General features: G+C 37.6%; 1 protein-coding gene across 1 annotated transcript in view; it reads left to right on the top strand.

Moving 5' to 3' along the window:
• LOC143639971 (VPS10 domain-containing receptor SorCS1-like) overlaps nucleotides 1-15,123 on the top strand; it is a 78,607-nt gene that overhangs the window by 48,480 nt on the left and 15,004 nt on the right. Inside the window, exon 11 of the mRNA XM_077107977.1 lies at nucleotides 11,083-11,182. Coding sequence (XP_076964092.1) covers nucleotides 11,083-11,182 — 100 coding nt within the window. The remainder of the gene's footprint in view (nucleotides 1-11,082; nucleotides 11,183-15,123) is intronic.

Genomic DNA, 15,123 nt, shown 5'->3' with positions numbered 1-15,123 from the left:
TCAGACAGTATATTTTGGGAGACAGAAGCCCATGCGGAGTGGATTTGGGCAGAGAACGTGGATTCCCCCAGAGCGTGTTTGTAGACGGCCGGTGTGAGTTCGGGAATAAAGAATTGCTGTTTGAATCTACAAGCTGTGTGGAGACTCGTGATTTGTGCCCAGCCAGAGACTGCGGCATCTGGTGGCTCGTACGCGGAACGTCTGAAACTTGGAGGTAAGTGAAATTGCTCGCCCCTGAGGGAAGGCGAGAGAATGGGTGACCATTTCAAAAAACAATGTGTTCTTCTTTTGATTTATTTTGTTTTTCTTTCAAGCTGCCTATCCCTAGAAATTTCTCAGGCAAACTGGAAAAAATGGTTGACTAAAGGCTTGAAGTTTGTCGGCCCTGAGGAAGAGAAAATTGATACAACGATTTTTTATTCCGTTTTTGCTTCATTCAATTTCAGTTTTGTTTTGTGTTATCTTATTGGGTTGTGTTATCTTTATAGTAGATTAAAACAAACTGAAAAGATGTTAAGTAAATTGTTAGAGGTTCAGAACATGGAGAAAGACATTTTAGATCAAGCAAAAGAGAAGGTCTCTCGAGCTAGTCAGACAGAGGAAAAAAATTTAAAGGAAAAGGGGTTGTTAGGAAAAAGGCCACAACAGGAGGCTGTTAATAACTCCGTTTTATCACAAGAGGGTTTAATTCAACCAACAGCCCCACCGATAGAGACAGCTGAGTGGCCCTCAAACCCCGTAGTTGATAATTGGGATCCTGAGACAGGACCTCGAAGATTAGCATGCCCTGTACTTGAGCAGGCAGGAGGGCAGCGAATTCACCGTGCTTTAGATTTTAAAACAGTGAAGCAGTTAAAAGAGGCTGTAACAACCTATGGTCCCCAAGCTTCCTTCACGGTGAGCATGGTCGAGTCCATTACTAACTTGGACATGACGCCAGCAGATTGGGCTAGCATGTGTAAATCTGTGCTAAATGGAGGACAATATTTGTTATGGAAGGTTGCCAATGAGGAATTTTGTGCAGAGACAGCTAGGAGAAATGCAGCAGCCGGTTACCCTCAAAGAAATTTAGAAATGTTGCTAGGAAAAGGACCTTATGAGGGTCAGCGGCAACAAATTGAATATGATCCTGCTATATATGCACAAATTGCTGCAGACGCAGTTAGGGCATGGAAGACTTTACAAGGACATGGAGATTTACAAGGTCAGCTATCTAAGGTAATACAGAGAGCTAATGAACCTTAAGCTGACTTTGTAGATAGGCTAATTCAAACGGCTGCCAAAAATTTTGGGGATATGGAACAAGCAATGCCATTAATAAAACAACTGGCTTATGACCAAGCTAATCGTTGCTGCAGAGAGGTTATTAGACCATGGAGACATGAAGATTTAAACACATATATTAAATTATGTAGAGATATTAATGAACAAGGGCAAGTCTTGGCAGCTGCAGTACAACAGGCTTTAGATGCCAGGCCAAAAACATGCTATGATTGTGAACAAACAGGACATTTTAAAAGGAGTTGCCCCATAGGAGGAGGATTTAACAAAACTAGGTATCAAAGAAATAGAATACCGGGTATCTGCCCACGATGCCGTAGAGGGAGACATTGGGCTAATGAATGCCGTTCTCAAACTACCATAGAGGGTACTCCCTTATCAAAAAACGAACAAGGACCAAGTATTTACCCACGATATCATGGAGAAAGGCATCAGGCTCCATTGCCAAAAAACAGACAAGTGGGCCCAATGCTCTGGGGCCCACAACCACAAATATACGGGGCAGTGGAGGAAGCCAGCAACACCATCAGAGTAGTGCCCAGGACACATTGTCCATTAAATCCCTCGTCAGACAAACCCGAGGAAGCGCAGGGTTGGACATCTGCGCCTCTGCCAGAGCAGTACTAACTCCAGAGATGGGAGTTCAAATCATTCCCACAGGAATAAAAGGACCTCTTCCCCAAGGGACAGTAGGCTTATTATTGGGATGTAGTTCATCTACATTAAAAGGACTTATGATAAGTCCTGGGGTAATTGATCCCGATTATGTAGGTGAAATAAAAATTATAGCTAGTTCTCCAAGAGGTATATCAGTAATTTCACCTGGAGACAGAATAGCACAGTTGTTAATAATACCCAGCCTACATAATAAATTTCCTAGTCATAGTGTAAAAAGAGGTTCCAGGGGATTAGGCTCCACAGGTGTAGATTGGGCTATGTTGTCTTTAAATTTATATTCTCGCCCAATGTTAAAACTAAATATTCAAGGACACGACTTTAATGGGCTACTGGACACAGGTGCAGACCTTAGCATCATATCTAGTAAGGAATGGCCAAAACATTGGCCATTACAACAAGCCACTCAAACGCTTCGAGGCCTAGGAGTGGCGACTAATCCCCATAGAAGTGCAATGATATTAGATTGGAAGGATCCTGAAGGTTGTGAGGGAACTATTCAGCCCTATGTATTGGATCATCTTCCTATAAATTTAAGGGGACGAGATGTCCTAGATCAATTAGGTTTGACGTTAACAAATAACATCAATCCTAATGCGCCCACTACTAGGGCTAGACAAGGTTTTAGGAAAGAAAAAAGATTAGGAAAACAAGGACAAGGTATAGCAGCACCAATTCAAATAGATCAAGGAACAGACAGACATGGGTTGGATTTTCAGAAAGGGCCACTGAGACAATAAAAATTACTTGGAAATCAGAAAGACCAGTGTGGGTTCCTCAGTGGCCCCTGACTAAAGAAAAGATACAAGTAGCCCATGATCTGGTCAAACAACAATTAGCGGAAGGACATATACAACCTTCCGTATCTCCCCATAATACTCCCATTTTTGTCATTAAAAAGAAATCTGGTAAATGGAGATTATTGCAAGATTTAAGAGCCATTAATAATGAAATGGTTATTATGGGACCTGCTCAATCAGGGATTCCTCAATTGTCTGCTTTGCCAAAAACCTGGCATGTTTTAGCCATAGATATTAAAGATTGTTTTTTTTCAATTCCAATTCATCCCGAGGATAGTCCACGTTTTGCATTTACTATCCCTGCACTGAATCATGAAGGTCCTGATCAGAGATATGAATGGAAAGTACTCCCTCAAGGGATGGCTAACAGTCCAACTATGTGTCAAATATATGTTAATAAAGCAATCCAGCCACTTAGAAATCAAAATCCTGAACTACAAATATTTCACTATATGGATGATGTATTATTGGCACATAAAGATAAAAACATATTGCTGGAATGTTATGCCACACTTACAAACTTATTAAAAAATTATAATCTAGAGATAGCAATAGATAAAGTACAATTAAATTTTCCAATTAATTATTTAGGAGTTCTATTATCCTCAACCATGGTCCGTCCACCAAAAATTCAAATATGAGTAGATCAACTCAAGTCACTTAACGACTTTCAAAAGTTATTGGGAGACATAAATTGGATAAGGCCTTATCTAGGCATACCAACAGGAGAATTGGGACCTTTATTTGATATTCTAAAAGGTCCATCAGATCCAAACTCACCTCGCATGTTAACTCCTAAAGCAAGAAAGGCATTGAAAATTATTGAAACATATATGGAAAATATACATTTGGATAGAATTGATATAAGTTTGCCTTTATTATTTATTGTACTACCAACAAAAAATATTCCTACAGGAGTATTTTGGCAAGAAGGTCCATTATTGTGGATACATTTATCTTATTCTCCTAACACTATTCTTACTAGGTATCCTGAGGCTGTAGGACAATTAATACTCAAAGGAATAAAAGCAGCAAAGGGAGTGTTTGGAATTTCTCCCAATAAAATTATTACTCCATATACTATGGATCAAATTGATGAGTTAGCTAATGAGTTAAATACTTGGGCAATAATCATGTGTAAATCTAATGTTTCATTTGATAATCGCTTACCATCTAATCCTTTGTTGTCTTTTTGGTCTAAGCATCCTGTAGTTTTTCCAAAAATGACAAGAAAAACCCCTATCATGAATGCTCCAAATATATTCACTGATGGGTCAAATAATGGTACAGCAGCAGTAGTTACCCCTGATCAAACTTTTACATTTTTAGTACCCAAACAATCAGCTCAAAAGGTAGAGCTTAATGCAGTATTACAAGCCTTTTTAATGTTTAAAGATTCTGTATTTAATTTATTTTCTGATAGTCAGTATGTAGTTAATGCTATAGTATCTCTTGAAGATGCTGGTAGGATTTCCCCTTCTTCTACTGTTTTCTCTTTGTTTTCCACTATACAAAGTCTAATCTGGGACAGAAAAGATCCATTCTTTATAGGACATATTAGAGCACATACAGGATTGCCTGGAGCCCTTAGTTTGGGCAATGATTTAGCAGATAAAACTACACATGACATACATATTTTCTCTACACTAGAAGAAGCTACGAATTTTCATAAAAAATTCCATGTTAATGCTAAGACTTTACAAAAGCGTTTTAAAATAACTAAGGAACAAGCCAGACATATAATAAAGCAATGTCAAAATTGTGTGACCTTTTTACCACAAGTTAATCTTGGAGTCAATCCTAGAGGACTGATACCTAACCATATTTGGCAGATGGACGTCACACACTTGCCAGAATTTGGAAAATTAAAATATTTACATGTTACAGTTGATACTTCTTCCGGATTTTTGATGGGCTCCCTTCATGCCGGAGAAAAAACTAAAGATGTTATAGCTCATTGCTTACAAAATTTTGCCACTGTGGGCGTTCCTAAACAGTTAAAAACTGATAACGGTCCTGGCTATACCTCTACCTCTTTTAAACAATTTTGCTCATCATTTGGTATTACTCATATAACAGGAATTCCATACAATCCACAGGGACAAGGCATAGTTGAAAGAGCTCATCAAACTATTAAAACATACTTATTAAAGCAAAAAGAGGGAATTGGAAAGGGGTATATATCCCCCAAAGATAAACTTAAAATAACGCTTTTTACTCTAAACTTTTTAAATTTGGATTCATCAGGACTTAGTGCTACAGAAAGACATATGTATCCAAAAAATGTACATAAGACTAAAGTACTTTGGAAAGATATTCTAACAGGACAATCGAAAGATCCTGACCCAGTGATTTTCTGGAGTCGGGGCTCTGTTTTTGTTTTTCCACAGGAGAACAGCAACCGATTTGGATTCCAGAAAAACTAACTAAAACGATTTCTACAGATCAAAAAGAAGATGATTTGACTCAAATCCATAGCAGCTGATATCCAGAACTCCAGCTTGGCCATTCTTACATCTGCAACAGTGATTAACCAGGATGCTTTTTTCAATATCTATTTTATTATTGCATTTTTCCACATCATAAGGTTCTATTTTTATTTTTTGAGCTCATACAAACCTAGGTTAATGTTTTTCTGATCAGTTTTATTTTTTGACTATAGAGTTTTTAAACATTGCAATGGAGATTTCACCTAGGTAAAGCTACAAGGCCTTTATTATTATCTTATGTGTTGTACGTTTGTTTGCACATTTGTGTTTTGTGTTATATGTCTGTGTGTGCGTATGTTCATATTTCATATATGAGGAGCGCTCATGAGAAAATGGATCCAAATTATTATTTTTTTATTCATGTGATTTAAATGGCTTAATTTAAATTAGGTAAACAGCTGTTAAAGATTATTTTTAAAGGTGGTTAACAGATCTGCTTGTTTACTAATTTAAATCAGGTAAACAGCTGTTAAGGATTGTTTTTTAAGTAGGTTAACAGATCTGTTTGTTTACTTTCACCTTTCCTTTTCATTATATTTAATAATTCTTTTCAGGATAATGTCTTTTTAGCATCATTGCCAGAATTCCTATCTTCATCCCAATGAATATAACTCAACAAGTATGCTCAATCAAGAAGTCAACTTACTTTGGGAGGAAACGGACTTTGGGAAGAGACGGACAGATTGATAGATACTTCCCCTTTGAACTGCTTACAGAACTTGCCTGGACTATGTAACTATAGTTTGGTACAGCGAATTGTGGTAACGCTGGCATATCTTTGCTGATGGTGTCACCAGTGATCTTTGCTGATGGTGTCACCAATGATGCAATTTTTCCAAAGGAACTGTCAATTGGCTTGGTGTCGTGGCATTTCTGTATCCTCCTCCCTTCTGCTAGTGATGGTCTAAATTTGGGGGCCAATGGCTATATGCTGGACCGGCAGTCAGTGACGGGTATGATCCAATTGCAATGGTATCAACCTAAGACAGGAGGCTGACGCCTAAAGGTCAGTTGCCTAAAGGTCAGTTTTCCGATGACGGGTAAGAACCATATGTTGAATTGGACAACCTACCAGGCGCGGTCCTTAAGCCACATTAACCTCACTCCCCCACTGGCACCAAGGCCAAATTTGGGGGCCAACAGAGGTGAGGCAAAGAACCTCACCCCCCCACTGGTGCATAGACCTATCCACAAGTATGGCTGTATGCTGGACCGGTAGTCAGTGACGGGTATGATCCAGTTGCAGTGGTATCAACCTAAGACAGGAGGCTGACGCCTAAAGGTCAGTTTTCCAATGACGGGTAAGAGCCATATGTTGAACTGGACAACCTACCAGGCACGGTCCTTAAGCCACATTACTTGTTGTTTAATTAATCAGAAGGGGGGAGATGCTGGGAGCCATCAGCCAAGTAGGTATGACAAATTCCTTGCCAGCTTACTCCCATGCTGTCTAGTGGAAGGACTTCTGAAAGGTGACCTTGCTCAAAGACCAGGGCAGGATCCGTGTTTAGGGTGTTCCCCCTTTAGAATAGGGCAGTTTAGCATAATAGGAGAGTAGGGTGTTTCCCCTTTAGAATAGGGCGGTTTAGTATAATAGGAGATTAGGGTGTTCCTCTTTTGGAATAGGGCGTATCCTGCTGCTGAGTTCCTCTTGAGTGCTTATGGTCAGACAGTATATTTTGGGAGACAGAAGCCCATGCGGAGTGGATTTGGGCAGAGAACGTGGATTCCCCCAGAGCGTGTTTGTAGACGGCCGGTGTGAGTTCGGGAATAAAGAATTGCTGTTTAAATCTACAAGCTGTGTGGAGACTCGTGATTTGTGCCCAGCCAGAGACTGTGGCAGCCACTTCTTTGTGCTACACGTTCTATAAATGTGCCAATTGCTCTATTGTTCTTAAACTTCTATTTTTTCATATTTCAATGATTGACATTTTTGTTCTGATAATCTGAGACTGATTATCCCTAATGAATTTAATTAAAAGTGGTTTAGATTTGTGTAGTAATCATCACAGGTGTTGGCTAAATGTTTCCATCCCACTGCCTGTGTTGTAGTGTAGGATCATACCTGTGTATCTCTTCTGATTGGGCAGAGCCCCAGTACTTATTCAGGCTAATGAATAAGTGATATGTGATACGTGTCACTTCCAGTCTGACAAGTTCAAGTGCCCATAAGCCTTGATAACTGTTTTCTCCTCCCGAGGTATAGCAAATAGAAATGTTTAAAATTACTGCTCCACTAGCTTGGTTCCCTGTGTGATCATTAAGAAATATCTATCCGCAGTGGTTACTACGTGTCAGCAAGAAGTATGCCTTTATTGTTTCAAGCCTCCGAGAAGTTACCATGCTTCCTTCAGTGCACCCTAGTTGATTCCCACTGCTGTACTTGATCTTCATCTTTTATGAAGAAGGCAAGAAGAAAGTTGGTATTTTTCCTCTAGCATGTCCCCCTAGCTTTTATCCTATTTGTATTGAATCTCCACTGTCCTCTAATGTGGTAATTTAACTGAAGTGTGGGCTACCTTTGAATAATGTGCATAGTCTACCTTATAAGTAGACACTGGGAATGATTTGTGTTTCTTTGACCATGATTGTTTAGCTACAGTACAGTAGGAGGTGAACTGTGTAGGAGAGCAGCATCAGGAAGATGTCAGTACAGAGGATAAATGAAATTGGCTAAAAAAAATGCATTTTTAAGGCTATGAACACCAAAACCTTTAATCAAGCTCATGTTTTGGTTTTAATTATTGGGATGTACTTTCTAAGAATTTGTGTTTTGTTTTCCATGTATTTTTATTGGTGCATTATAGGAACACAACTTTACAGGACAGAAAAAGAAATAGAAGTAAATTCTACCTGTTTTGGCAGGTTCAGTCTCCCAGATATCACATATTGTTTCACTTGGATCTTTATCAGGCCAGTGTTTTTGATCTGCTCATTTAGGTCTTGCTGTGCCTCTCTGTGTATTGCATTTATTGTACTCTTCTCAAAGCCCAGATGCTCCCAAATATTACAAAAGGTGCAGACTTGTGAAAATAATGTGACAGTCCTGAGATTAGAAATTGCCTATTCCTGTGGTCCATATTAGTCAGCTGACTTTGGGAATGGTATTTTAACTTGTGTGCTTCATGGATGAATCAGAGATGACAGTAAAATTAATAAAAGAAACCTTTCTTTTTTTCTATCTCCTATGCCCACTTAGCCAGAACTTTCTCTACATATCTCTGGTGGTCTTTGTCAACTTGTTCACAGACTTTCTTTTTAAATGAAAATTCTCTAGATTATGGGTCAAACAAAGCTGAAGTCTAGTCTCAATTCTTCAAATATGAACTAGGTAAACTTAGGTCTGTCCAGTAATCTCTGTGTTCCACTCCACATAGACACCAGACATGTAGTATTAGGAATAACAGCCAGAAAGAAGCAATTTTATCAAAATAAAGTGCTCAATGCAGTATAATATTCTTAAAAATATATGCAACCAGCTCATGATCTGATGCAAACAATCCAAGATTTGCATTTCTCCAAGTAACATAGTAAATATTTAAAATGTTGTCAAAATCTGTCAACAGTCTCACAGTAATTTATTTGAGTAGAAAAGTACATGGTTCTAATTGAGGTTATTCTTGTATGGAATGTAAATTTCACTTAGTTTTGTTTCTTATGCACAATTTCTTTCCCACAGAGTATGTGTTCTTTATTGAATGTCCTTTGATGCAAGTTAAATACATGAAATATACTTTCTGCTACCTGATGATTTTTGCACAGCCTGCTTAGTTTTGTAAATGATACAGAAAAAACCAATGAAGCAATGCTAGGAACCAAACACATCTAGGAAGTTAATCATTTTCAGAACGGAGTTTCCTGAAGATTATAAATGAGAAGCATGCAGTTCTGATAAAATCTATTTTATCCTTTGCTTATTTATTTTTCTCTCTTGAGGAAAAACATTTACAGGGATAAGAAATGAGTATAGCTTCACCTGGTTGAAAGAGGAAAGTCTTTCTCTTACAAGTACATCGTTCTCTTTTGTTTGTGATAATTTCTACATAAAAAGGTAAACTTTTAACTTGCTTATGACAAGTCTTTCATATTGAGTTAAAATAATTTTTATGTAATTACATATGTTCATATATGTATGTATATTAAACATTATTATATGTGCATGTTTGTATCTCACAGACAAAACCTTTATTAAAGAACCATTGTCAGATTCCTATCAAGACCCTATCAATTGAATGATAAGAATAAGATAGGAGGGCTGGGGTTGTGGCTTAGTGGTAGAGTGCTTGCATAGCTCATGTGAGGCACTGAGTTCGATCCCTAGCACCACATAAAAATATAATAATAATAATATCCCAATAATGTTTAAAAAGAGAAAAGAATAAGGTAGGAAAGGACCTTACAGGACATATAGGTAATCCATTTGATGGATAATTGATTAGAAATCCATTCCTCCTATAAACTGGAACCATTCTGGAAGATTGTCAGTACTCAAGAAAAGGAGTATCTTAATAGAGAGGAAAAAGTTGTTTTCAACATAGTTTTAAAAGTCTAATTTTTCTCTGTGGTTTGCCAAATGAAAGCAATTGATGTACTGGTATTACTCAAGATCCCGGGTGTCCATCCATAGTGCATGGAGAATTATCCCAGGCTCCTGTTATTCAGCAGAGAAGTTCATCTTCAGGTCTATTTAGTTCTATTGCCAACCAGGGCATTCTTTAAGGGTCTCTGCTGCCAAACTAAGCCATCAGGCCCTGTTTAATTATTAAAGAGATCAAAAGTGTCATTTTGGCAACTCAGTGGAGAAAATGAAGCTTGATAAATTGAAAAAAAAGGGGGAAATGAAGAATTTTACCAGCATAATGATTCTCAGAAAACATCTATTTACATTTAAATAGTTTATCAAATAAAATATGAACTTTATGATTAAAACAGATTATTAAAAATAGATAAGGATACCAGATAAAAATAATAGGAGCGTGATTATCCCTCATAGCTTTGCATAAATTCTTCAAAAGTATAAGCAAAACTGGGTAAAAGTCTACTCTAAACAAATGAATACAATTTTACCATATCTATAAACCTTGCATTGTAATATTTACCAAAACTAAGTTCTGCATCCCATGGTCAGGTTCAATATTCCATGGTCCAGAATTCTACGTTTCTGTCCAGTTCATGTGCCAGCCCAAGGAGCAAATAAGATCACTCCCCCTGTTGGTTACATTTTGTGTTTGTGAATACACTTTGTTTCAACTATACAATTTATTATTTCATAAGAATTTTATGTACCATTCAGTAGTACCCTCAAAGTACCTTGTCTGGGAGAGCCATGGGGTATGGTTTGGGGGAGGAAAGGAAAGGCAAATGAAATCTCATGAATCTTACCAGAATGTGTATATTGGGGTTGTGGCTTAGTGGTAGAGCGCTTGCCTAGCACATGTGAGACATTAGGTTTGACCCCCAGCATAACATAAAAAATAATAATAACAAAAAAGAAGTTTTTATCTACTTCATTTAAGTCCTTATGCATAACAAATGCTTTCTGAGAAAACTGAGAGTGACTTATCTAAGGTAACACAGGGTAAGTTTTAAAAGTAGAAATGATCTTATTTGCTAATATCTTGTTTTTTAGCAATCAGGATGTAAAGTCTGGTCATTCTTAAAAATAGTTCTATCTACATACTCCAGAATATAACTCAAAATCATATAAAACTTGCTTATACAATTTACAGGTATAATGTTGGGATACCTCAATAAGAATAGTAATATTTCTCAGCATTTTTATTCATGGTCAGTGTTAACAGTTTTGATAGCACTAACTATAACACTTCTTCTTTCAGATATCAGAAGTACTGATCCATAAACTCAACCAAAACTCAGTGCACTTTGAATTGAAGCCTGAGGTCCAAGTTCTGGTCCATGCAGCTCACCTAACAGCAGGTCAGTTTCTGTGTCCCAGGACTCTGGCTAGTGACCCTGTCAAAGGGAAAGCCCAGACCTTTGAAAAGAGGTGTGAAACTTATTTAATTAAATTTTCTATTCTGTTCAGAAAGCAGACTAGATCTCATAATCCTCTCCTGTGGCCACTGGAGCTACTTACTCCCTATGAATTTAGAGGTTGAAGAGCAACTGAACCTGATATTCCATACTGAACTCCATTTTAAGGGATCACTATCTAGTCCATCTTTTGTGGTCTAAAATTTGCTTTATAGCATAATCAGCTTCTGAATAACATTCTCAGGCTGTATGTTGTGTTCTGCACTGGTGTGATTTATCAGAAAACTCTCCTTTTACCAGAATCATCTACTGAAAGGGGGAGCATCCTAAGTCAAGCTGGATAGACAGCTAGCCTCATGTTTCCAATTCTTCAACTCTGGAGGTACGCCAACATTTCATCATTCTTCTTTCTCTCATAGTTCTCTCCCATAGTTTATTATTTCTGTTTGATTTTCATTTGACTTATTATTTTTTTATTATGTGCCAAATATTGCTCAGATTTTTGGGAGGGATTTGAAATATTAAATGCTATTTTAAAAAATGTTCATGCAAGAAGAATTGGGTTAGAGCTGGGACCAAGTTGAAAAATAGGAATTTAAGAATTTGGTAATTAACTGAGACTGGTTTGGCCAAGACTTGTGTCAAGATTAGCACTTTTCAAAAATTGAAACAAGGAAGCCAAATTTAAGAGGGTTCAGCTTTTTGTTTGAGATTGATTCTAAGTTAGAACTAGCTATCTGATTTAGAAAAACAATACAAAAAATATTTTAACAGGTGTTAGACTCTATCTACCAAAGACAATAGAGAGAGTTCTCCTTTCACACATGGAAAGACTGACACTTTGAATGAAGGATTTGTGGGATGAGATAATTGCCATAATTTCTCTCTTTCTTTGTTTTCTTTTTCTTTGGTACCAGGGATTGAAGCCAGGGGCACTCGGCCACTGAGCCACATCTCAGCCCTATTTTGTATTTTATTTAGAGACAGGGTCTCACTGAGTTGCTTAGTGCTTCACCATTGCTGAGGCTGGCTTTGAACTCACAATCCTCGTGTCTCACTCAGCCTCCCAAGCCACTGAGATTACAGGCATGCACCACAGCACCTGGTTTTGCCACAATTTCTTTTAATTTGAAATGAACATATTCATTTTGGGTGCCTAGAAGAGAAGCAGGAGGAAGTCTGAGGAAAAGGAGGAAGAGTGAGGAAGAATTCTCACTTCTCTTCACCTTCTTTTCCGTTTCATCTCCCTTGTAGGGAGGGAAAATGTTTTTTTTTGTTGTTGTTGTTTTGTTTTGTTTTAAGAAAAGGACCACTGTTTTGCAACATTTCATGTCTCATAAGCAGGATCGCTAATACCTTCCCAGGGACCATTATAACATGCTGCTGCATTCCATTAATTGCTCAGCAGATGTTCAGCAGTCATGTTTTAAAAATGTTCAAGGCAGAGTCTGTTGCCAGTGAGAACGGCAATTCATAATTTGGGTTGTCTCCAAGGGAAAAAGAACTGTCTCCTTCCGGGAATTCACTAGCCTTATTTTGGTTTTTAAATTCCGTTCCCTGTTTTCTTTCATGAGAATACAAGATAAGCATTTGCAGATACCTGAGAATCATCCAAGATTGGTTTTGCTGGTTTCCTCCTACATGTCAGAAAATCTTTAGGAAATTCTCTTTGCAGGAGAGATTTGAAATTGCATGAGAATAGGAAGGAGATGAGAAACATGTTATCAATAAGTTTGAGAAACATGACCTCAGTGGCTCCCTTAGGCATTTCTGACTTTGTGGCTGCCAGTGACCATGTTTAGCAGACAAAGTCTGGGGCATTACAGAATAATCCAGAGAGTTGGAAAGGGAGTAAAAACCACCATGTGGGAATTGGACTGGAAGCACCAGTGTTTTGACCAAAGTGTATCTTTGCTTATGCTATCCCTGATTGGAATATTTTCCCCAACTTCTTCATCTTTCTTCATCCCCTTATTCTATTTGTACTTTAAGGCTCAGCTCAATGTCAGTATTCACATAGAAACTTTCCAGAGAGCTTTACCTAAATAATATCTTCCCCTGGTCTGAACTCACATGTACTTTTAAATCTATATCTTTCTGATGATAATGGTCATGACCAATTGTTACCATATTTTTCATCATTCTTATTTAAATCCTGTGGGTGTGGTTCATTGTATATTTATATTGTCTTCATCATTGTACCTAGCAGAGAACTTGTACATAGCAGGTACATATTACTTTGGTAGCAATTAGATGTGTAATGAATGTATAACTTTAGCAATGTAGTCAAAATCTCATTCTCTCAGTTAGTTTTTAGATTCAACTTATTCAGTTGGGAATCATATTCCCTGTCACAAAACAACTGGTTTGTGGAGACTTGCATATATTTATCCAATAAGCATCCAGGGGAAATCCACCTCATTTTTCCCATATGGCATTAATTATATGTGGCAAGCATTGGGAATGGGCAGGTTGAAGGAAAATTAGATTCATGCTCTCTAGATTTTTGTGTCCTAGAAAAAGAGGTCTGAGAAGGACTCAAAGAAGGACCACCAAGAGGCTGTTGCTGAAAGAGAGTGAATCAAGTACAACTTATTAACCCTTATTCTATGTTCTGCTCCCATACAGGAGAGTTTCCAATATCAGAAATCAATGTTACATCATGATGGGGATCCAGGTCACATACCTGTTATGGAACCAACCTCACCTTACCAAACCAACATTTTTTATGACATTTCCCTTGCCTTCCCTCTCTCTCTCACTTATGCATTTTCCTTGCCCTTCTGAATTACACATATGTGTATATATACATATATTACATATATATGTGTTTGTGTATATACACACATATATAAAACGTATGGCATTTATTTATGTATTTATTTATTTTGGTACGGGTGATTTATCTCAGGGGCACTCAACCACCAAGCCACATCCCCATTCCTTTTTTTAAAATTTTATTTAGAGATAAGGTCTCAATGAATTGCTTAGGACCTTGCTACATTGCTGAGGTCAACATTGAACTCAGAATCTTCCTGTCTCAGACTCCTGAGCCACTGGGGTCACAGGCATGCAACTCAACTTGAATAATATATCTTAAGAGCAGTGAAGTCATTTTAAGGGGAATGTTTTCCAGTGATTCTGGAAAACTCTGATTCAAACCATTTGGTTTCTATAAGTTCTTGTGGAAGAACAAATCCCATCCATTAAGAAAATATTCATGAAATCCCAAAAGTTGTTTCATTGCTTCTGGTAACTTGAGATGTATCATCTTATTCCTCACATGACTCTAGCCCTAGTTTTGCAATTATTACTTTAAACCTGTGGTTTCTCAGAGGTCGTGAAATGAATTAGGACTCTCATTCACTCTATACTGGCTAGACTTGAAGCACAGGTGCTAGTACATGAACATTCACTAATTGTAACTACAAAGAATAAAAAAAATATATTAGTTGCAGAAGGTTGGGTAAGGATGAGACTTTAGGTTGAATGGAAGTTCACCCAAAGGAGAGGCAATAAGCCTGCCGGGTTGAGAGGCTATTTGAACAAAGTTGCAGCAACAACTGGTTTATGCATCCAATTATGCACTGTTTGATGTGGTTCAGGGCATCTAAACATGTGCTGTCAAATATTCATAGTTGGTGTGTTTATTGTAAGTAAATTATGACAAAGGGGAAGGGAGCAAAAATTCAAGGAACACAAATATGCCAGTGTATCATAAACTTCATTGACCCTCATCCATGTGTACTAGTGAGGAATCTCATTAGTGTAGGTTGGAGATAGTAAAACATGATAAATGTGGGGAAAAGAAAAAGAAGTACAAGAAAGAATTAAAAAAAATAATGTTTGAGTAATGGTCCACAATCCTTTCTCTTTATAACATA

Source organism: Callospermophilus lateralis, unplaced genomic scaffold (assembly GCF_048772815.1).
Source record: "Callospermophilus lateralis isolate mCalLat2 unplaced genomic scaffold, mCalLat2.hap1 Scaffold_103, whole genome shotgun sequence".
NCBI classification, from domain to species: domain Eukaryota; kingdom Metazoa; phylum Chordata; class Mammalia; order Rodentia; family Sciuridae; genus Callospermophilus; species Callospermophilus lateralis.
The sequence above is the reverse complement of the archived record's forward strand: the minus strand, read 5'-3'. Positions and strand labels throughout refer to the sequence as shown.